This window comes from Heteronotia binoei, chromosome 8 (assembly GCF_032191835.1).
Source record: "Heteronotia binoei isolate CCM8104 ecotype False Entrance Well chromosome 8, APGP_CSIRO_Hbin_v1, whole genome shotgun sequence".
NCBI classification, from domain to species: Eukaryota; Metazoa; Chordata; class Lepidosauria; order Squamata; family Gekkonidae; genus Heteronotia; species Heteronotia binoei.
In genome coordinates this window covers 119557162-119578418 of record NC_083230.1, presented here as the reverse complement: position 1 = coordinate 119578418, position 21257 = coordinate 119557162, and the positions used below count along the sequence as shown (strand labels likewise).

Genomic DNA, 21257 nt, shown 5'->3' with positions numbered 1-21257 from the left:
CAGTCCAGCACTGTCACGCAGTGGCCATCAAAACCAGGTGCCATCAGGAGGCCCATCAGCAGGGCCATAAGAACAGAAGGGAAGCCATGTTGGAAAAGGCCATGGGCCCATCCATTTCAAAACTTTGTCATGCAGCGGTCACAAAAAGCAGGTGCCATCAGGAGGTCCATTAGTGGGGCCAGGACACGAGAAGCCCTCCCGCTATTGCCCCCCCCCACAAGGCCAAGAATACAGAGCATCACTGCCCCAGACAGTTCCATCAATACTGTGGCTAATAGCCACTGATGGACCTCTGCTCCAGATGTTTATCCAATCCCCTCTTGAAGCCATCTGTGCTTGTAGCTGCCACCACCTCCTGCGGCAGTGAATTCCACATGTTAATCACTCTTTGGGTGAAGAAGTACTTCCTTTTATCCGTTCTAACCCGACTGCTCAGCGATTTCATTGAATGCCCACGAGTTCTCATATTGTGAGAAAGGGAGAAAAGTAGTTCTTTCTCTACCTTCTCTACCCCATGCATAATCTTGTAAACCTCTATCATGTCACCCCTCAGTCAATGTCTCTCCAAGCTAAAGAGCCTCAAGCTCTTTAACCTTTCTTCACAGGGAAAGTGTTTGTATCCTTTAATCATTCTAGTTGCCCTTTTCTGAACTTTTTTCAATGCTAGAATATCCTTTTTGAGGTGCGGTGACCTGTACACAGTATTCCAAATGAGACCGCACCATCGATTTATACAGTGGCATTATGATACTGGCCGATTTGTTTTCAATTCCCTTCCTAATAATCCCCAGCATAACATTGGCCTTTATTGCAGTCGTACACTCTCTCAACATTTTCAGTGAGTTATCTACCAGTCTCAACCAATTCGGTCCCCATCAGCTTGTATTTACAGTTAGGATTTTTGGCCCCAATGTGCATTACTTTGCACTTGGGCATGTTGAATCTCATTTGCCGTGTTGACGCCCACTCGCCCAGCCTCGACAGATCCCTTCGGAGCGCCTCACAATCCTCTCTGGTTCTCACCACCCTGAACGATCTAGTGTCATTCGCAAACTTAGCCACTTCACCGCTTACTCCCAACTCCAAATAGTTTACGGGCAAGTTGAAAAGCACTGGGCCCAGTCATGAGCCCTGGAGCACCCCACTGCTAACCGCCCCCCACTGTGAAAAGTGCCCCCATTTATACCCACTCTGTTTCCTATTTATTAGCTGGTTTTTGATCCACAAGAGGAGTTGTCCTTTTACCCCATGACTACTGAGTTTACTTATGAGCCTTTGATGAGGAACTTTACCAAAAGCTTTCTGGAACGCCAGGCAAACAACGTCTATCAAGTGACAGAGAAGTCAACAAAGCTTCACTTCAGAACACAGTTCAAGTTTATTCCATCCATTCTTGCAACACAAACGAAAACACGGCATCTTTTAGCAGTCGAGACGGGTACGAGCCATGATAACGATAAACCCAACTGTGGAAAAACAGTTACCGCCCTGGGAAAAAAAGGTCAAATATCAAAACGCACAAACCACGGTTTTGCTTCCAGCGTTGGGTAGAAAGATATGACCATTTCTCCACTGATCAAAATGGAAGGATTTTCCAGGTCGGGTTTTGCATGCAACGTGGCGACTGCTCCGCTGAGGACGTTCCACTCTTAACCAGCTTCTCCTAGCTACTTCTCCATTTATTTAGTATTTGCCATCGAGAACAAAAACTGTTAGGGAAACAAAAGCCTGTACGAGGGGCGGAGCTGAAAGCTTTGAGACCGCAAGCGATTAAGCTGGAGCTTGAAAGGAAATGACAGCCTACATGGTTGCCGGAGATCTGGTATTTGGATCGTTAGTTTCAATCGCCCACTGCAAAGACTCCTACCTGGAAAAGGTATTTGCATCAAGAGTTTCCGACAACTAAGCGTCAGCATCAGAAAACAGCACTCCGACTTCCCCTCCCACAAGTGGAGATCGCATGCTACCCATATTCTAAGTAGAAGAATCCAAAATTAAGAAGAAGACTGCAGATTTATACCCGCCCTTCTCTCTGAATCAGAAACTCAGAGCGGCTTACAATCTCCTATATCTTCTCCCCCCACAACAGAAACCCTGTGAGGTGGGTGGGGCTGAGGGGGCTCTCACAGCAGCTGCCCTTTCAAGGACAACTCCTACGAGAGCTCTGGCTGACCCAAGACCATTCCAGCAGCTGCAAGTGGAGGAGTGGGGAATCAAACCCGGTTTTCCCAGATAAAGAGTCTGCCCACTTAACCACGGCACCAAACTGGCTCTCATTAACTCAACTTAGTTTAGGCCAGAGATCAAGGCCCGGTGCTGAGAAGATGGAAGTATGGGAAGTCATCAGAACTCATCTACCATTTCTGAAAGGAAAAGGCAGAAGGAAAAAGAAGCTGAGATGTCTAGATAACAATGAAAGTTGCAGAGCCTGAAATGCCAGGACCAAGATGCCAGAAAGATCCAAGTGGCCCAAGATCCTACCAAAAGGAGTACTGATGAGAACTGCAGGCTGTGAAGCACCTTCAGAATTTCACCCGTTCTAGACTGATCAGGACTGGTTCCTTTCATTCCGGGTCGGGAGACCGTTCGAAGAGGCTACTGAATCCAACCATCCCAGCCAGAATTTTAGTCGCAGAATTTTAGTCTGACGATAATGTTTACTGCCCAGCATCTTCATCGATGCCTTTCCAGTAGTACAGAAAGATCAGGATGAAGACTGGTCTGGGTAGGTTGTTCGTATCGGCTTCCTGCGTGAAGGGCAGATAGAGAGATTAGAGGGCTCTCTTTCCGGGAGTCCTTTTTAAAGACCTGTTTGCTCCCCTCACGGCTGCTCCTTTGCGGAGATGTTCTGAGTGGCATCAGAATGGGTCCCAAGAGAAACGAAGTACAACTGGAGTCGTGGTGCATGCTTCCAGTACCACATGGATTCCGCATACTCTACGGATTATACTCTCGCTTCTTTTTTGGAACAGTGACTCAATGGCTGGATTTTTCACTGGAAGGAAACGCTACAAATATGGGAAAAGGTACACTCCGTTCTATAAATGCGTATACGAAACCTAACAGTCCGTATCTTGGAGGGCTATCACAGGTCTTGATGTGAAGCCAGGACAACTCTTATTGGGAAGAAGAAGAAGATGAATATGATAGAAGAAGAAGATATTGGATTTATATCCCGCCCTCCACTCCGAAGAGTCTCAGAGCGGCTCACAATCTCCTTTACCTTCCTCCCCCCCAACAGACACCCTGTGAGGTGGGTGGGGCTGAGAGAACTCTTGCAGCAGCTGCCCTTTCAAGGACAACCTCTGCTAGAGCTATGGCTGACCCAAGGCCATTCCAGCAGGTGCAAGTGGAGGAGTGGGGAATCAAACCTGGTTCTCCCAGATAAGAGTCCGCACACTTAACCACTACACCAAACTGGCTCTACACCAAAACGGGAAGGCTGACGTGGCTCAAATTTTGTCCAGGAAGAATATCCAGGTGCTGTTTCTATCAGCAACTCAAACAAACAAACCTTAGCATAACGCAAAGCCTCTTAAGTCAATGTCCCTAAGAAAACCACCTTAAAAAGTATTGGTGAAGAGAGACCTGTATAAAGTACTCTCCTTTACTGGGCAGGAGCTGCAGCCCACCCTGTGACTGCTGAGTCTGTGGTACTGGATTTTCTTGTTTGTTTGTTTCTGAACACAATACTAAACTAGTGAAACAAACCTCATTCCAATGGGGCAGGCGGCACTGATGAGATCGACGTGGTGAGGATACAGCTAGAGCGAAGAACGTTTTGGCTTTCTTCAGAGGAATGATATTAGCCTCAAAGATCGAGAGCCACTTCGAATTAAGACGTTTCAGCCTCCAGGGCAAAGCAAGGATCCTCTAGCACCCAGGAGTCTGGAGCCATCGTCGTTCCAGCACATTTTAGGATGCAGAGGTGAGGAATTTCCAAGCAGGCACCTTACAAAGAGTGCCGTTTTCCCGATATGGCTGGTTCTCAACTAGAAAGTCTTGGAGCACACATGATTCTTCAATGTATTCTTTGGGAAAGAAGGATTAACACGGCAGCCGATTCTTAAAGACTGGGATATTATGCACTAATTTCAGAAGCCCCCGTTATTGCAGGGTCTCCCGGAGGTGTGAGGATGCAGCTCGACTGAAGCCGTTCCGCTACCATGATTTGAAAATGAAGGTGTAAAAGCCCAAGGTTTCCAGTGCCTTAACAAAAACGAGAAAGCACAGAACAGTGCTACCCTTTCAAAAACTTTCCAGAAATCCTAGGAGAATCAGAAAAGTGTACAGGCTGCATTTCAGACCACGCTCTTCTCCCTTTTCCTAGCGGGCGTCCAGTCCTGCTGGAGAGGGGGAAAGAATACGCCTTAAAAAAACAGTCCTAAGGAGATGCCAGTGAGATGGATCTCTGCTCTCTCCAGAGGGGCCTTCTGTCTCTTTTAGAGGAGCCCTAACGGGTCGGGGTTACAGTGGTGGTTTCTCCTTCCTCCCCTCCCCACCCCCACCCCAATCTTTAGTGGAAGAAGCTGGAAGATACAAAGAGTGACAGACAGGCAGCAGCGTGAGGCCACGGGAGAGACATGAGATCTCAGTCCATCCATCCATCACTGGAGAAGAGCCTTGATCGCCTGATTGTCGGTCGCCTCCAAGGCAGTGAGTCCGTCCGGTCCTCTCACCGTCTTATCCGCACCCTGTCAAGAGAGGAATACTATATTAATCACCACTTATCTTATGCAAGTGCCGTAATTCAATACTATGTCTTCATCCTCTACGCCCAAACAATTTTTCAGCTAGGGTTTGTAGAATCTTTTGGGCTCAAGTGCCGTGTTCTACTGGAGAAAGTTTTTCTTCCAGATGTTTCTTCCAGGTCAGAGCGCCTGTTCCGGCTGCAACGCCACTGAGGATGTTCTCCGCAGCTGAGAACGAAACGTCTGGAAGAAAAACTTTCTCCAGTAGAACACGGCACTTGAGCCCGAAAGATTCTACAAACCCTAATGATGTTGCCAGCCGTGAAAACCTGAATTCTTTGATAATTTTTCAGCTGCAAATCATTTTTGTCTCACTGCAAGTTTGCAACAAGGATTTAGGGCATCTACAAGTCAAACAGCACACTGAGGTACAGGTACAGTGACTTCCAAGTTTCATTCTGCCTTTAGGTGGGAAGGAAATACTTTCACTTCAAACATGCTTGAATTCACAGTATTTTGTAGCTGTCCCTAGATAAAATGCAGATTCAAACCACAGCCATCCCCCCCCCCCCCCCGCCACTGAAAGCCAATCAAGTTTTGAATGCACAACTCAGTCTCTTATGATATTCCAGTCTGGGCCAAACTAGATGTGCAAACTAGATGTCTGGGCATAGCCGGGGCATCTGGCCCTTGACCTTCAGCCCGAGACGCACAGCCTGTGGCCTACCGCAGCCTGCTAAGCAAGACCTGCCCAGGATACGTTTGTTTGGCTTGCCTGTTTCGCTTCCATTAACTTGCTTCGTTTCTGTAAGGTGCTTTGGTTCTCTTAAGGGCCCAAAGCAGAACAGATAAATAATTTTTACACCACGGCTCTTTGGGTCCATTTTGGCAAGGATCGCTCTCAAAATCCGCATGCTATCTGAAGGCAAACGGTGCAATTCCAACAACTCTGGCCTCTCTGCCTACGCGTGACATTCTGAGCACACTATAACAATCAGACTTGCATATAATTTTCCTCACACCCACCTGCAGCTACACTAAATCATTAAAATGCCTAGTTGGTCACTACCTAGCAGTGACTAACTGATGCTTGCCTTAACTGAAGTGGTAACCAACTATGCAAAGCCACTGAATGTCCAAAGTATGAAGAACAATCACCAGCATGGATCAGAGGTCCATCCGTGGCTATTAGCCACAAAGTCTAGATGAAAAATTGTCTGGGCACAGATGCTGTATATTCTCAGTGCGTGGGGGCGACTGTGGGAAGGCTTCTGGAGTTCTGGCTGGTAGACCTCCTGATGGCACCTGGGTTTTGGCCACTGTGTGACACAGAGTGTCGGACTAGATAGGCCACCGGCCTGATCCAACATGGCCTCTCTTACATTCTTATGTCTGGGGCTGTGATGCTTTGTATGGAGAGCCAGTTTGGTGTAGTGGTTATGTGTACGAACTCTTATCTGGGAGAACCGAGTTTGATTCCCCACTCCTCCACTTGCACCTGCTGGAATGGCCTTGGGTCAGCCATAGCTCTGGCAGAGGTTGTCCTTGAAAGGGCAGCTGCTGTGAGAGCCCTCTTCAGCCCCACCCACCTCACAGGGCATCTGTTGTGGGGGAGGAATTTAAAGGAGATTGTGAGCCGCTCTGAGACTCTTTGGAGTGGAGGGCGGGATATAAATCCAATATCTTCTTCTTCTTCTGTATTCTTGGCACTTGGAGAAGCCACAGTGCGTGGAGGGGGCTTCTGGAGTTCTGACCCTGCTGGTAGACCTCCTGATGGCACCTGGGTTTTGGCCATTGCGTGACAGAGTGTCAAACTAGATGGGCCACTGGCCTGATCCAACATGGCCTCTCTTACATTCTTATGTCTGGGGCAGTGATGCTCTGATGCTTGGGGAGCAACAGTAGGAGGGCTTCTGGAGTTCTGGCTCCACTGGTGGACCTCCTGATGACACCTGGGTTTTGGCCATTGTGTGACACAGAGTGTTGGACTAGATGAGCCACCGGCCTGATCCAACATGGCTTCTCATGTTCTTATATCCCCACTGTTTGAAAGAATTCCTAAAATGGTCACACCAAGCCCCAACATTTGGGCAGCCCTGCAACTCTCACCTTTGACAGGAGTAGCTTCACACAAGACATGTGGTCTTCGTAGACTGCTGAAAGGAGTGGAGTGATACTGTGTTTGTCTGGGGCCTGTTAAAAAAAGGGCAACGCTTGATGAAAAATATTCAGATATCCACAATATGCTAATAAAGTCATCATGGTTATTACACTTCAGCATGGAAGAACTTCATCCAAATAAACTGGCCTCTGTCTATGCATACATCTATGCACACATCCTGACATTTTAAGATTTTTGGAGAGTGGACAGAAATTTCCACTAAGTCTTCCCTCCAGCTACTGCAGCTCACTGAGCCTTCTGAAACTCTGTTCTTTGGCAGGGGGTCCAGAGGACCCGCCTTCAGAAACAGCCAGAGGGACAAAGCCAGAGTTGCTGGTGGAAGGGAAACGTGTGGAAATCATGCCCTCCCCCCTCCAATGAAAACTTAAATGGTTTTAAAGCTTAGATCAGGGGTGTCAGACATGCAGTTTGGGGGCTGAATCAGGCCCCCAAGCAATTGGCTGTAATCTGCTTCCTTCCCCCTCTCTCTTGCTTCCTTCTGTATAACAGCTTGCTTTGCAAGGCTTGCTGAATTGCACAGGAGCTACAGAGCAAAACCTCGATTTTCTCCATTGGCTGAGCCTCCTCCCTTGGGGAAGAATAGCCTGCTTTGTCAGGCTCCCGCAATTGCACAGCAGAGCTACTGAGCCAAGCCTCTCTTCCTTCTATTGGCTGAGGCTCCCCCCACTCATCCCCTGGGGAAGGAAGGAAAGAGACGGTGCTTCCTTTGCCCAGTTCCCTGGATCCCATGGGAGAAATACAAAGAAAGCATATTTAAGACCAATGAGTGCTAACGTTTTAAGCATGTTTTAAGTTTAAAAAAAAATGTATTTGTGTTTGTCTGTGTTCTTTATAAAATTTATATCTCTGCTACCTAATCTTAAATAGGTACACACATGGCAAACCTGACACAGCCCGGCCCAACAAGGTCTCATTCATGTCAGATCCAGCCCTCATAACAAATGAGTTCGACACCCATGGCTTAGGCCGTGTGGCTGCACACAGGCTGCTGATATCCTACAAACAATATCCCAGGAAGATGGGACCCATTTGTTTATACGCTGACATCCTAACAATGAAGCAGATCAACTTATTCTGTACTTGGTCGGATATGAGCCACTGTGGCAATGCATCTACTCTGTACTATTCCGCAACACCGCAGGGGGAGAGGAGGAACAGGCATTCACATAGCTTGTCTGATGCGCTGTTGAATCCAACTACTTGCAGCCACCCAGATTAACCCAGTCCGCTCTTTTCAATCACCAAGAGGACTAGCCAGTTACTAAAGGCTGGAGACTCTTAAAAGCATCAAGGGGCTTAGAAGACCATCATTGCTCATTGCACGTACACTCATTCCACCAGTCTCCTTGAAATACGCCAAGTTTTGAAACGACACAAATGCCTGCAAAACTCAGGACAAAGCAGAAGATTCAAGGCAGCGAAGCCTCTACCATACAAGACCAGTCTCTAAAAGTGTTGCCAATTAGCCCTTCACACAGAGTTTCCCCCCAGGTCCAACTGATTTTAGTCAACGTACGTTAACATCAGCTCCTTTCAGCAGAAGGAACTCCAGGATCTCGAGCTGCCCGCAATCTGCTGCGTAGTGGAGAGGTTTCCGCCCGCCTTCCAGAGTTCGATTCACATCTTCGCCCTTTAACAGGAAGAAACGGTAGTGAGAACTCAAAGCGACATTTGAGAACGAGGATCAGTTGGTTACGTCATCCCTCAAGCCAGGCTGTGGCAAGTCCTAACCCTTGTATTCTGTATTCATTTCAAAGGTCTTAACACCAACTCAGGCCAAGTGGCAAAGCCGCACCCGGGTTCAAGAGTCAGGAAGACTGGTGAATTTTTGTTTAACCCAAGAATCCTCAATGCAGTTTTGTGTTTTCCTTCCTCCCTTTCAAGCATTCACATTTTTCCTGGCTGCTAGGTCACTTAGTTCTTGTTTGGAGTTAGCAGGTCCACTGAATATATTTTGACGCAACCAACCCTAGCAAAGAATGTCTCTCTCTTCCCGCTAGGATAGTTATCTATGAACGAAATATTCCGGAAACAGTCTTTCAATGGTTTATGAAAAGTATAAGTGCATGAGGGTATTTTTTTTAGTTACGCTCTTCCCATCTCCAGGCCGTGGGGCTTAGCCTCCAGGGAATGACACAGCAGAAGAAAGTCTTACATGAGTTCCTTTCCAAAAGCAAGCAAATGATCTTTACAGACCGCCCCAGCAGTCCTAACCGCAGCCCAAGAAGAAAAATGAAATCAGCACACCCACCTAAGAAAAATGTCACTTAGCAGCATTGTGCGAATGCGAGCTGTGCTTTTAGTAATTCTTCTACATGCTGACCTTTCCTAGATAAGCTGGTCAAGGGAAAATTAACATTTAACTCAAAAGATAAGCTAAACATTCCCGAAAGGGAAACCTGTTTGTCAAATGTGTCCTCTTCCTCCTGCTCACTTGAGCAACTGAATTTTCTGAACTGCTCCTCTGTTTTGCTTGTTATTTAATGGAATTCATCTCTCAGAAGAACCACCAAGGTGTCTAACAAATTAAAAAAGACATAATAAAACTACTCTGCAAAGTATAAATAGAGTATAAATGGGCAGTCTTCGCAGTGGAGGATGGTAAGCAGTGGGGTGCCACAGGGCTCAGTACTGGGTCCCATGCTCTTTTAACTTGTTCATTAATGATTTGGAGTTGGGAGTAAGCAGGGAAGTGGCCAAGTTTGCAGATGACACTAAATTGTTCAGGGTGGTGAGAACCAGAGAGGATTGTGAGGCACTCCAAAGGGATCTGTTGAGGCTGGGTGAGTGGGCGTCAATGTGGCAGATGAGGTTCAATGTGGCCAAGTGCAAAGCAATGCACAATGGGGCCAAGAATCCCAGCTACAAATACAAGTTGATGGGGTGTGAACTGGCAGAGACTGACCAAGAGAGAGACCTTGGGGTCATGGTAGATAACTCACTGAAAATATCAAGACAGTGTGCAATTGCAATAAAAAAGGTCAATGCCATGCTGGGAATTATTAGGAAGGGAATTGAAAACAAATCAGCCAGTATCATAATGCCCCTGTATAAATCGATGGTGTGGTCTCATTTGGAATACTGTGTACAATTCTGGTCACCGCACCTCAAAAAGGATATTATAGCATTGGAAAAAGTCCAGAAAAGGGCAACTAAAATGATTAAAGGTTTGGAACACTTTCCCTATGAAGAAAGGTTAAAACACTTGAGGCTCTTTAGCTTGGAGAAACGTCGACTGTGGGCTGACATGATAGAGGTTTACAAGATTATGCATGGGATGGAGAAAGTAGAGAAAGAAGTACTTCCCTTTCTCACAATACAAGAACTCGTGGGCATTCAATGAAATTGCTGAGCAGTCGGGTTAAAATGGACAAAAGGAAGTACTTCTTCACCCAAAGGATGATTAACATGTGGAATTCACTACCACAGGAGGTATGTATGTATATGTGTGTGTGTATACACATACACACATATATTGGCCACTGTGTGACACAGAGTGTTGGATTGGATGGGCCATTGGCCTGATCCAACATGGCTTCTCTTATGTTCTTAAAGTACTCACTTAACTGGGCAATTGTAGATTAAGCCTTTAAAATACTCATTACTTTCCTCATTAGTTTCAGGTGAGCAGCCATGCTGGTCCACAATAGAAGAGCGAACGTTGATTCCAATAGCACCTTCAAGACCAACATGATGTCCAGGGTATGAGCTTTCGAGAGCCAGATGTCCCTTCATCAAACGTCTTTGACTCTCCAAAGACAGCTTGACACTCCAAAGGCAGCTTTGACACTCCAAAGCGTATACCCTTGAAATCTTGTTGGTCTTGATTGAAGGTGCTACTGAGCTCGAAACTTGCTGTTTCCTCCATCATTCTGCATTGTGCAGGGCGATGGACTAGATGACCCTGGAGATCCCTTCCAACTCTATGATTAAGCCAATTATCTTTGCTTTTGGCTCTGCTTTTTCTTTTTCCCGTCGCTTCACTAAATGCGTCTTTGAAAAGGGAACTCTGAAAACTGTTACAGAATGCTCATCAGCGGTGATGCCTCAATTCCCTGAGGATGAATCCAAATCCACACCTCTGTATCTGACACCACTTATTCTTATCTGGAATAGCAACAGACAAGCTACCATCACACATCTTCCCATACACGAAGCTGCCTTCTATTAAGTTAGACCTTTGGTCCATCAAAGTCAGTATTGTCTAATCAGACTGGCAGCAACTCTGCTGGGTCTCAAGCTGAGATATTTCCCATTATCTACTGCAGGGATGGCCAAACCTGCTTAACATAAGAGCCACACAGAACAAATGCCAAATGTTTGAGAGCCACAAGACACACAAACATCAGATAGTTGAGAGCCACATAACAGGGAAAGAGGGAGGGAGGGAGAAAGGAACTTTTCAAATGCCTTCTCCAAGCTGCTGGCTGGCTTGCAGAAATGATTTAAAGAATCAAATGCCTTCTCCAAGCTGGCCGACAGGGTGGTGGGGGCTTCAAGAGCCACACAGCATGTGTGAAAGAGCCACATGTGGCTCCTGAGCCACAGTTTGGCCACCTCTGACCTACCGCTTAGTCCTTTTAACTGGAAATGCCAGGGATTGAACCTGGGACCTGTTGCCAAGCAGAGGCTCTTCCACTGCGTCATGGGGCCCTTCCCCTCAGCTTGTGACTGCTTAGGGATTTGTTTCAATCCAGTCCTTAAACCACTGCTTGTCTAGATTAGGCATAAACTGGTACGTATTAGAAAACCTAACAAATTGACATGACATTCATTCTAAGAAAGCCTCCTTAAAGTCTGTGACTTCGGGAAAAGGTCAAAATAATGAACACCTGAATCTAAATTCAATGTTTAAAGTCTGTGCCACAGAAGTCTTACATTTCCTCGCGATAACTGGAAAACACTAAGTAGTGGAATAATTTGAAATGCATGAACAGATTCTTAGTTTGCAGTAACTACCGAGGAAAAAGATATTGTGGGTCAAAGCAGCAAGCTTCCTAAAGTCAGAAAGCTCCCTTAAGTCGGCAACTTAGCATAGCAGACACACACATATACACAGACAGAAATGCACCACTGCCAAGTTTGCACAGTATGTTAAATTTTAGGATGCTTTCACATATGCTAAATAATGCAGTTCCGATCCGCTTCAGCAACTCTTTGCAAGTGTGTAATGCCATTTCATGTAGTAAAATCCTGTTGCGAAGTGCACTGAAAACTGATTGAAAAGTGCCTATTTAGCATGTGTGAAAGTGCCTTTAGACTACAGCTTTTTAAAGTGCCTTATTTAGCGTGTGTGAAAGTGCCTTTAGAGTGCTGCTTTTTAAAGTGCCTTATTTAGCATGTGTGAAAGTGCCTTTAGAGTGTTGCTTTTTAAAGTGCCTTATTTAGCGTGTGTGAAAGTGCCTTTAGACTGCAGCTTTTTAAGTGCCTTATTTAGCGTGTGTGAAAGTGCCTTTAGAGTGCTGCTTTTTTTTAAATTAAACCCTGTGGAAACAGAAAAGGTCCAAAGTGGCCCTATTGGAGAACTGGGGCTCTTGAAGACTTGAGGAAAGAGGGAGTTAGGATGTTTAAAGTCCAGCGCAAAGGGAGAAAACAGAAAGATGATCCCAACACGTCAGCCCAAGCTACCTGAACAAATCTGACAAGCAGGAACATATTTTTGTCATGTGCAGTTAGGCAGGGCAGAGACTAAGGGGGTCACTTTCCTGAGGGAAAGGATAGGAAAGGGAACACGACTGAAGCGGCACATGCAACCTTACATAGGCTTTGAAAGAGCAACACCAGGGAATGTGACTCCAGGAACAGCAGATTGGGCTACTTCTCTTCCGCTAGCCAGTGTCACCATTCACAGAGATTGAGGGACCCGATCTTGGCCAGGTGAGTCCCAAAGCTCATCTGAGCCACCACCTTTTTTGTAGCAGGAACTCCTTTGCATATTAAGTCACACACACCTGATGTAGCCAATCCTCCTGGAGCTTACAGGGGTCTTATTACAGGGCCTACTGTAAGCTCTTGGAGGATTGGCTACATCAGGGATGTGTGGCCTAATATCCAAAGGAGGTCCTGCTAGAATTCCTTACAGGGCTCTTCGTACAGGGCCTACTGAGAGCTCCAGGAGGATTGGCTACATCAGGGGTGTGCGGCCTAATATGAAAAGGAGGTCCTGCTAGAATTCCTTACAGGGCTCTTCATACAGGGCCTACTGTAAGCTCTTGGAGGATTGGCTACATCAGGAGGGTGTGGCCTAATAGGCAAAGGAGGTCCTGCTAGAATTCCTTACAGGGCTCCTCATACAGGGCCTACTGTAAGCTCTTGGAGGATTAGCTACATCAGGGGTGTGTGGCCTAATATGCAAAGGAGTTCCTGCTACAGAAAAAGCCCTGGCCACCGCCCAGGAAGTTCAATGCTGAAGCGATCACAACAGAACAATTCCCCATCTCCGTCCATCACCTGAGCTCTCAAGTTATGCAGAACGAAGGAAAGTTAATGGTCATGTTCTCCTAACTGGAATTTGGCCTTCATAAAGGGCACTTCAGCTCTCAGAGTCTCTGCAGTCCCACTCTCCTATCCCACACAGTTGCAGATGCCAGAAAAGTAGCCAACGGATGTGTTGATGAGCACAAAGCCTGTAAACAATGAGAAAGGGGGGAAAGGACGGGGCTTGGAAAACTACTCAGGGAGAAAAGGATCATAAGGAGGGAAGGATTACGAAGCGTCACAACAACTGCTGTGTATGGAAAGCTGATCAGCAGATACGGATATTACGAGGCCTTACTGAGACCTGGAAATTGATAGGATCCGTTGTGATGCAGTTCTAGCACCAGAGCACACAGGTCACAAAGAACAGCAAACATGATACGCGAGAACACTGGGAACACTTGGGGCAGGGTTGGGGAAGTGGGAGCAGGGGATAGAAGACAGGCATGAGAGCTGCGGAGAGGGGAGAAAACCAGAAGCCTGACAGAGATGAGGCGTAAAATAAACAGAGTTGGATGTGTTTTTTTTGGTGGGGGGGGGAGGAAGGAATAAAATGGGAAAGAAGGGCAGAGAAGGCCTCCAATGGTCCGGGTGGGGAGATGGAAATAGTAATAATTGACAGGTGAAGAGGGAGCAGGTACTGCGCACCTTTACAGTCCGCTGGTGTGTTTTCACAATGGAAACAGCCCACAGTCGGCATGGCTGTTGAGTTAGGCACAATTCTTTGGAAGGTATCCCAGAGAAACCACTGTGGGTGACACTCCGTAACTGACAATGTTATCAGAGATAAATGCCCCATTAATATTTAGAAATGCTGGACAAATACAGTACTTTTGATTTTCTTCATTTTCTATACTACACAGTCAAACCTGAACTCCACTCAGCTCAACAGAGTACTCTGACAGTGGCAACGTATACCCGGTTTCAAGTGTTAAACCACAGCATACTAATACCCGGACTAGACACAGAAATGGCAGGGGCCTGCTCAGCACCCAGTTGCCCCATTCGTGGGGGGGGGGGGGGCGAGAGAGAGGCAGGGCTTGGATTTTGAAGAGCAAAAAGTAGCACCCCTTGAATACATGAAGCTGCCTTATTGTGGATCAGACAATTGCTCCATCCAAATGAGTATTGTCGACTCTGATAAGCAGCGGCTCTTCCAGGGTCCCAGGCAGAGGTCTTTCCTGTCACTTTCTACCTGATCCTTTGAACTGGAGATGCTGAGGGCTGAACCTGGGACCTCCTGTCTGTCATGGAGCCGTGGCCCCTGCCCGGCATGACGAGGGCAGAGCTCTATCGCCTGTTGCTTGCCTTTCTGCAGCTTCCCTTCCCCAAATTGTTCTTCCTTAGCAAAGATATTAGAGGTAGCCTTCAGTGAGCAGGAAACATTCGGGGGAGAGAAGCTAAAAGAAGACAAGCGGTCAATGAGGGGAGGGTTCTCTTCACTGGTGAGCTAATTTTGCAGCTCTGGAAACAAAACCATCAGTCCCCCAAATGAATCTTTCTGCATGATTAGGACAACTCTGTTTTAAAACCCAGAACCCGTCCAAGCCTCCAACCATACCCACATCTGTTAGTTGTAGGCTATCAATGTACCCGTGAGCACAACACATTCCTAGCTAGCCAGAGATCTGAAACCACACCTTACTCATTGATCATAGAATCACAGATTTGGAAGGGACCTCCAGAGTCATCTAGTCCAACCCCCTGCACGATGCAGGAAACCCATAAATACCTCCCCCCAAATTCACAGGATCTTCATCGCAGTCAGATTGCCCTCCAGCCTCTATTTAGAAACCTCCAAGGAAGGAGAGCCCACCACCTCCCGAGGAAGCCTGTTCCACTGAGGAACTGCTCTAACGGTCAGGAAGTTCTCCCTAATGTTGAGCTGGAAACTCTCTTGATTTAATTTCAACCCGTTGGTTCTGGTCCTACCTTCTGGGGCCACAGAAAACAATTCCACCCCACCCTCTACATGACAGCCCTTCAAGTACTTGAAGATCTTGAAACCACTCCATGGAACCATCTTCATCTTCAGCAAGTCTGGATGGACAGCCCTTTTCTGAACCACGGATGAGCTAGTTATCAGCATGGCAGTAATGCTTTGGAGAAAAGGTGGTGGGTCTCCTTTGCTACCAGCCCTTGGGCTTCCACCCTGGTGCTTAATGGGCAGTGGAAAGTGCTGTCAAGACACTGCCAACTTCTGCTGACCCCCGTAGGGCTTCCAAGGCAAGAGAGGAACAGAGGAAGTTTGCCGTTGCCTACCTCAGTGTAGTAGTGATCCTGGATTTTCTTGGCAGTCTCCCATACAAGTACTAACAAGTGCCAGCTTCTGAAATCGAGCTAGCTTGGGCCAGCTAGGTCAGGGGAGCTTGTAATAGCTTGCAACCCCCCCCCCCCATTCTTTAATCAAGATCTACTACTGGTCGGGGGAGCAGTATAAAATATAGTAAATGAAGCACATCTTCACATTTTCCAGATTAGTTTTCAGTCATAGATTGGTGATACAGCACATGCTTTGCATCGAGAAGATCTCAGGTTCAACCACAAGCACCTTCCACCGGACGGCCTGGCAAAGACCTTTCTCTACCAGAGATTTTTTTTTCTAAGACTGCAGATTTATACTCTGCCCTTCTCTCTGAATCAGAGACTCAGAGCGGCTTACAATCTCCTATATCTTCTCCCCCCACAATAGATACCCTGTGAGGTGGGTGGGGTTGAGAGGGCTCTCACAGCAGCTGCCCTTTCGAGGACAACTCCTGCAAGAGCTATGGCTAACCCCAGGCCATTCCAGTAGCTATAAGTGGAGGAGTAGGGAATTAAACCCGGTTCTCCCAGATAAGAGTCCACACACTTAACCACTACGTCAAACTGGTTCTCAGTTTGGAGAACCCATGCCACTCAGCACCACAGCGACTAATAGAACTTGTTCTAGCACCCATTTTCTTCAGTTACCACGCAGTTTAGCAGATGGCTGAAGCCTGCCTAAGAACAGCAGGGTTGCGGTTTCTTTTGTCTCACAAAAATAAAAGCATCCACCTAATGGATGTAGGTTTCACACCTCTGAAGCTCTAATTCTAGAAAGCTTAGATGGAAACAAATGTCAGTTTCACAAAGTGCCACCGCTAGGTTCCATGGACAAGATGTAGACGGACCAGTTGTTATGGACTGGATATAAATGAAAACAAGGGTACACGCACCATTTTGGGGGGTACTCGCTGTCCGAGCATGAAGTAGTGGCCAAAAGAATAGATGGCTTTAAAGGAATTAAAGCAGGGGTGGGGAACCTTTTTTTTGCCAAGGACCATATGGATATTTATAACACCATTCACAGGCCATGAAAAATTATCAACTTAAAAAACAGTGCTCCACCGAGGAAGAATGATTGAGGCCAGCAAAATTAATGCAAATAATTGTTTTTCTATTTGAAGTCATGTGAGGAGAGCCTAATCTGGCCCGCACACACACGGCCCGCCACCCTAGGCAAATGCATAGGAACTCAGTAGCATATTAGACCACATCCCCTAATATTAGCATATTAGATCACACACTCATTAGCATATTAGGCCACACCATCTGGGATAATCACATGCAAACTGAACTGTGACAGTAATTTTTCCGGGCCCTGCAGCAATTCTGGCCGGCCAGCCAGGCCCCAGGGAGGCTACCTCACAGTACATCTGGGCCCTGTGATCCCTGCCTGGCCATGGGGAGGCTGCTGCACAGCGCGACTGGGCCCCACAATCCTCGCTGGCCAGCCAGGCCCCAGGGAGGCTGCCACATGGCTCGGTTCGGTCCAGCAATCCCCAAGGGCCACATCAAGTGACCTCGAGGACTGTATACGGCCCTCGGGACAGAGGTTCCCCACCCCTGAGTTAAAGTCAGATTCATGAAGGAGAGGGTCATCAGTGGCTACAAGCCATGGCAACTAAAGGGAATCTCAATGTTCAAAGGCAGGGGAAGGCCTTGGCCTCTATGCTCTGTTGCTAGACCTCCAGAGGAACTGGTTGGCCACTGGGTGAGACAATATGCTGGACAAGATGGATCACTGGTCTGATCCAGCAGGGCTCTTATGTTCTTTAATGAAAGGGTTTTCAAATGGGGTGCGAGAAAAGAGAGAAAGTTAAGTAAGGAGGGAAAGCATTATTCCCCTGTTGCATAATTTAGACTGCGCCAGCACGTTCTTCTGGTTATTACTTGCATTCATAGACCATTTTCCCCCACTGATGACCAAGGCAGATTACAAGTATAATATTAAAAAATTGCAGTGAGTCAGTAAAAAGGTAAAGGTAGTCCCCCGTGCAAGCACCAGTCGTTTCCGACTCTGAGGTGACGTTGCTTTCACGACGTTTTCACGGCAGACTTTTTACGGGGTGGTTTGCCCTTGCCTTCCCCAGGTCAGTCAGTAACAGGATCTTAATATATAATAACACTTCAATTTAACATCAAAGACAAAAAAAAAATCCGGGGCAGGGGGGTGCCCATTCTCTGCAGCTGCAGGGTGGCTGTCAGGAACTCATGTAAGGTCTGGGAAGCTGAGACCCAACTCTTGAAGTAACAAAGGTCTAGTTTTCCCCTGAGTCAAGAGCAGGTTTTCCTTTAACTAAGAGCCAAAGGGCAAGAGTACTATACATGAGCCTCCTAACAAGATCAAATAACACCCTCCAGGGCAGTTGTAGGCACAAGGACATCAAATGCCCCCACCTCCAGTTTGGTATAGTGGTTAAGTGCACAGACTCTTATCTGAGAGAACTGGGTTTGATTCCCCACTCCTCCACTTGCAGCTGCTGAGATGGCCTTGGGTCAGCTATAGCTCTCGTAGGAGTTGTCCTTGAAAGGGCAGCTGCTGTGAGAGCCCTCTCAGCCCCACCCACCTCACAAGAGCTCTCTCATCTCACATCTACCTCACAAGGTGTCTGTTGTGGGGGGAAGGCAAAGGAGATTGTGACGGCTCAGAGACTCTGAGATAGGGCGGGATATAAATCCAAATTCATTCTCATCAGTGTCCAAGCCATAGTCTCAATCTAGAGAACCAGCATGGTGCAATGGTTAAAAAATGTCAGATTAGTATCTGGGAGATGTGGGTTCGAATCCCCACTCCTGACATGGAAGCTTGCTGGGTGACCCTCAGGCACTCACACTCACTCTGTCTAATCTACTTTACTGGGTGGTTGTGGAGATAAAATAGAGAAGTAGCACAGACACTGCCTTTGGTCCTCACTGAGGAGAAAGATGGGGAAAAATAAATTAAAGTAACGGAGCTGGCCTAGATTCTCATGGTGTGTGTGTGTGTGAATCTAAGCATACCTCTTTTAAGGTAACGAGGCCATGAGTTTAGCAAAAGCAAAAGCCGCCTCCTGAACTGAATAATTGCAATGCAGCTTTAGCAGTAGAAAAGATCAAGAAGCCAGTAACATCATAAAGACTTTTTTAAAAGAATGTGGAAAGAGCTTTTTGTGGGGCACTGCTCACTTCTTCAGATACAGCTAAAACGAGTCCATCGGTCCTCATACTTTGTGGAGTGGGCGATTTCAAATGTCAAATGACAAGAGCAGACAAATGACAACAGCGGTCATGACTGGACGATGTAGGATATGCAGAGGGGCAGCAGGTATAAAAAAATAAGCACTGGTAATACTACAGAAATCTTAGGTATCAATTAAGTCCAGAAAACTGCATACTCTTGAGCTTATGTTCTTATGGTCCTTCTGGTGGACCTCCTGATGGCACCTGGGTTTTGGCCACTGCGTGACGCAGCATGTTGGATTGGATGGGCCATTGGCCTGATCCAACATGGCTTCTCTTATGTTCTTGCTTGAGGACCTCCTGATGGCACCTGTGCCACTGAGTGACACAGAGTGTTGGGCCACTGGCCTGATCCAAAATGGCTTCTCTTATGTTCTTATGGCCCTGTTGGTGGACCTCCGGATGGCACTTGGGTTTTTTTGGCCACCGTGTGCCACAGTGTTGGACTGGATGGGCCACCGGCCTGATCCAACATGGCTTCTCTTATGTTCTTATGTGACACAGAGTGTTGGACTGGATGGGCCATTGTCCTGATCCAACATGGCTTCTCTTCTGTTCTTACGTGCCACAGAGCGTTGGACTGGATGGGCCACCGGCCTGATCCAACATGGCTTCTCTTATGTTCTTATGTGACACAGAATGTTGGACTGGATGGGCCATTGTCCTGATCCAACATGGCTTCTCTTATGTTCTTTTGTGACACAGAGTGTTGGACTGGATGGGCCATTGGCCTGATCCAACATGGCTTCTCTTGTGTTCTTATGTGACACAGAGTGTTGGACTGGATGGGCCATTGTCCTGATCCAACATGGCTTCTCTTATGTTCTTATGTGACACAGAGTGTTGGACTGGAGGGGCCATTGGCCTGATCCAACATGGCTTCTCTTATGTTCTTATGTGACACAGAGTGTTGGACTGGATGGGCCATTGTCCTGATCCAACATGGCTTCTCTTATGTTCTTTTGTGACACAGAGTGTTGGACTGGATGGGCCATTGGCCTGATCCAACATGGCTTCTCTTGTGTTCTTATGTGACACAGAGTGTTGGACTGGATGGGCCATTGTCCTGATCCAACATGGCTTCTCTTATGTTCTTATGTGACACAGAGTGTTGGACTGGAGGGGCCATTGGCCTGATCCAACATGGCTTCTCTTATGTTCTTATGTGACACAGAGTGTTGGACTGGATGGGCCATTGTCCTGATCCAACATGGCTTCTCTTATGTTCTTTTGTGACACAGAGTGTTGGACTGGATGGGCCATTGGCCTGATCCAACATGGCTTCTCTTGTGTTCTTATGTGACACAGAGTGTTGGACTGGATGGGCCATTGTCCTGATCCAACATGGCTTCTCTTATGTTCTTATGTGACACAGAGTGTTGGACTGGAGGGGCCATTGGCCTGATCCAACATGGCTTCTCTTATGTTTTTCTGTGACACAGAGTGTTGGACTGGATGGGCCATTGTCCTGATCCAACATGGCTTCTCTTATGTTCTTTTGTGACACAGAGTGTTGGACTGGATGGGCCATTGGCCTGATCCAACATGGCTTCTCTTGTGTTCTTATGTGACACAGAGTGTTGGACTGGATGGGCCATTGTCCTGATCCAACATGGCTTCTCTTATGTTCTTATGTGACACAGAGTGTTGGACTGGATGGGCCATTGGTCTGATGTAACATGACTTCTCTTCTGTTCTTATGGCCCTGCTGGCGGGCCTCCTGATGGCACCTGGGTTTTGGCCACCGTGCTGTACAGAATATTAGCCTGGATGGGCCACTGGTCTGATCCAACATGGCTTCTCTTCGATTTTAACGTTCTCTCCCGCTGCTGCACGGCAACCCATCCAGCTCCATCTGTATGCAGCGTTCCTCCTTCTCCAGCAATTCTATCCCTCCGAGCCAAGTCTTTTAAAGGCCCCGGGGCCTCTCCCTCGCCAGCCGCTCCTCAAAGCTTCCCCAGGTGCCACGCCCACCCGCCACCCGCCCTTCGGCCCCAGGGCAAGGCAAGGCTCCCCGCTGCACGCGCCGCCACAGCACCCCTGAGCATGCGCAGAGGGCACCCCAGAAGATGCCTCAAACCCCCCTCCCCCTCGGGAGCAAGGCCCGGGGCCGCCGCCGCCGCCTCCTCCTCCTCCTCACCTTGGCCACGTAGTCCTTCACCTCGTCCAAGTCGCCGTTCTTGAGGGCCCACATGAACTCCTTGTCCGACATCGCGCCGCCGCCCTCACCACGGGCCGCAACCAAGCCGAAACGAGGGGCGGGGCCAATGCCGGAAGCGAGCGAGCGGGCGCGCGACCGTGGGCCGACTCCAACGGTCCCACAACCGCCAGCAGGGGGTGCGCGCGCGCCCGTCTGGTTCTCCTCGCCGCGGCTCTCCGAGCGA

General features: G+C 47.7%; 1 protein-coding gene across 1 annotated transcript; it reads right to left on the bottom strand.

Annotated features, from left to right (window-relative positions):
• Positions 1 to 1359: 1359 nt before the first annotated feature.
• On the bottom strand, positions 1360 to 21145 carry LOC132575927 (myotrophin). The gene is made up of 4 exons (XM_060244613.1): positions 21014 to 21145; positions 8390 to 8503; positions 6801 to 6884; positions 1360 to 4694 (listed from the first exon to the last, which is right to left on the bottom strand). Exons 1-4 carry the CDS (start codon positions 21083 to 21085, stop codon positions 4608 to 4610), a joined length of 357 nt encoding a protein of 118 aa, XP_060100596.1. The 5' UTR covers positions 21086 to 21145; the 3' UTR covers positions 1360 to 4607.
• Positions 21146 to 21257: the final 112 nt, after the last annotated feature.

Bases quoted from the DNA above. Each gene is read 5' to 3' on its own strand.
- LOC132575927 (XM_060244613.1), bottom strand. From the start codon at position 21,085: ATGTCGGACAAGGAGTTCATGTGGGCCCTCAAGAACGGCGACTTGGAC. The intron at 8,504-21,013 runs GTGAGGAGGAGG...TTCCTGTTAAAG, and splicing joins TGAAGGACTACGTGGCCAAG to GGCGAAGATGTGAATCGAAC. The intron at 6,885-8,389 runs GTACGTTGACTA...TTTTTTTAACAG, and splicing joins TGAAAGGAGCTGATGTTAAC to GCCCCAGACAAACACAGTAT.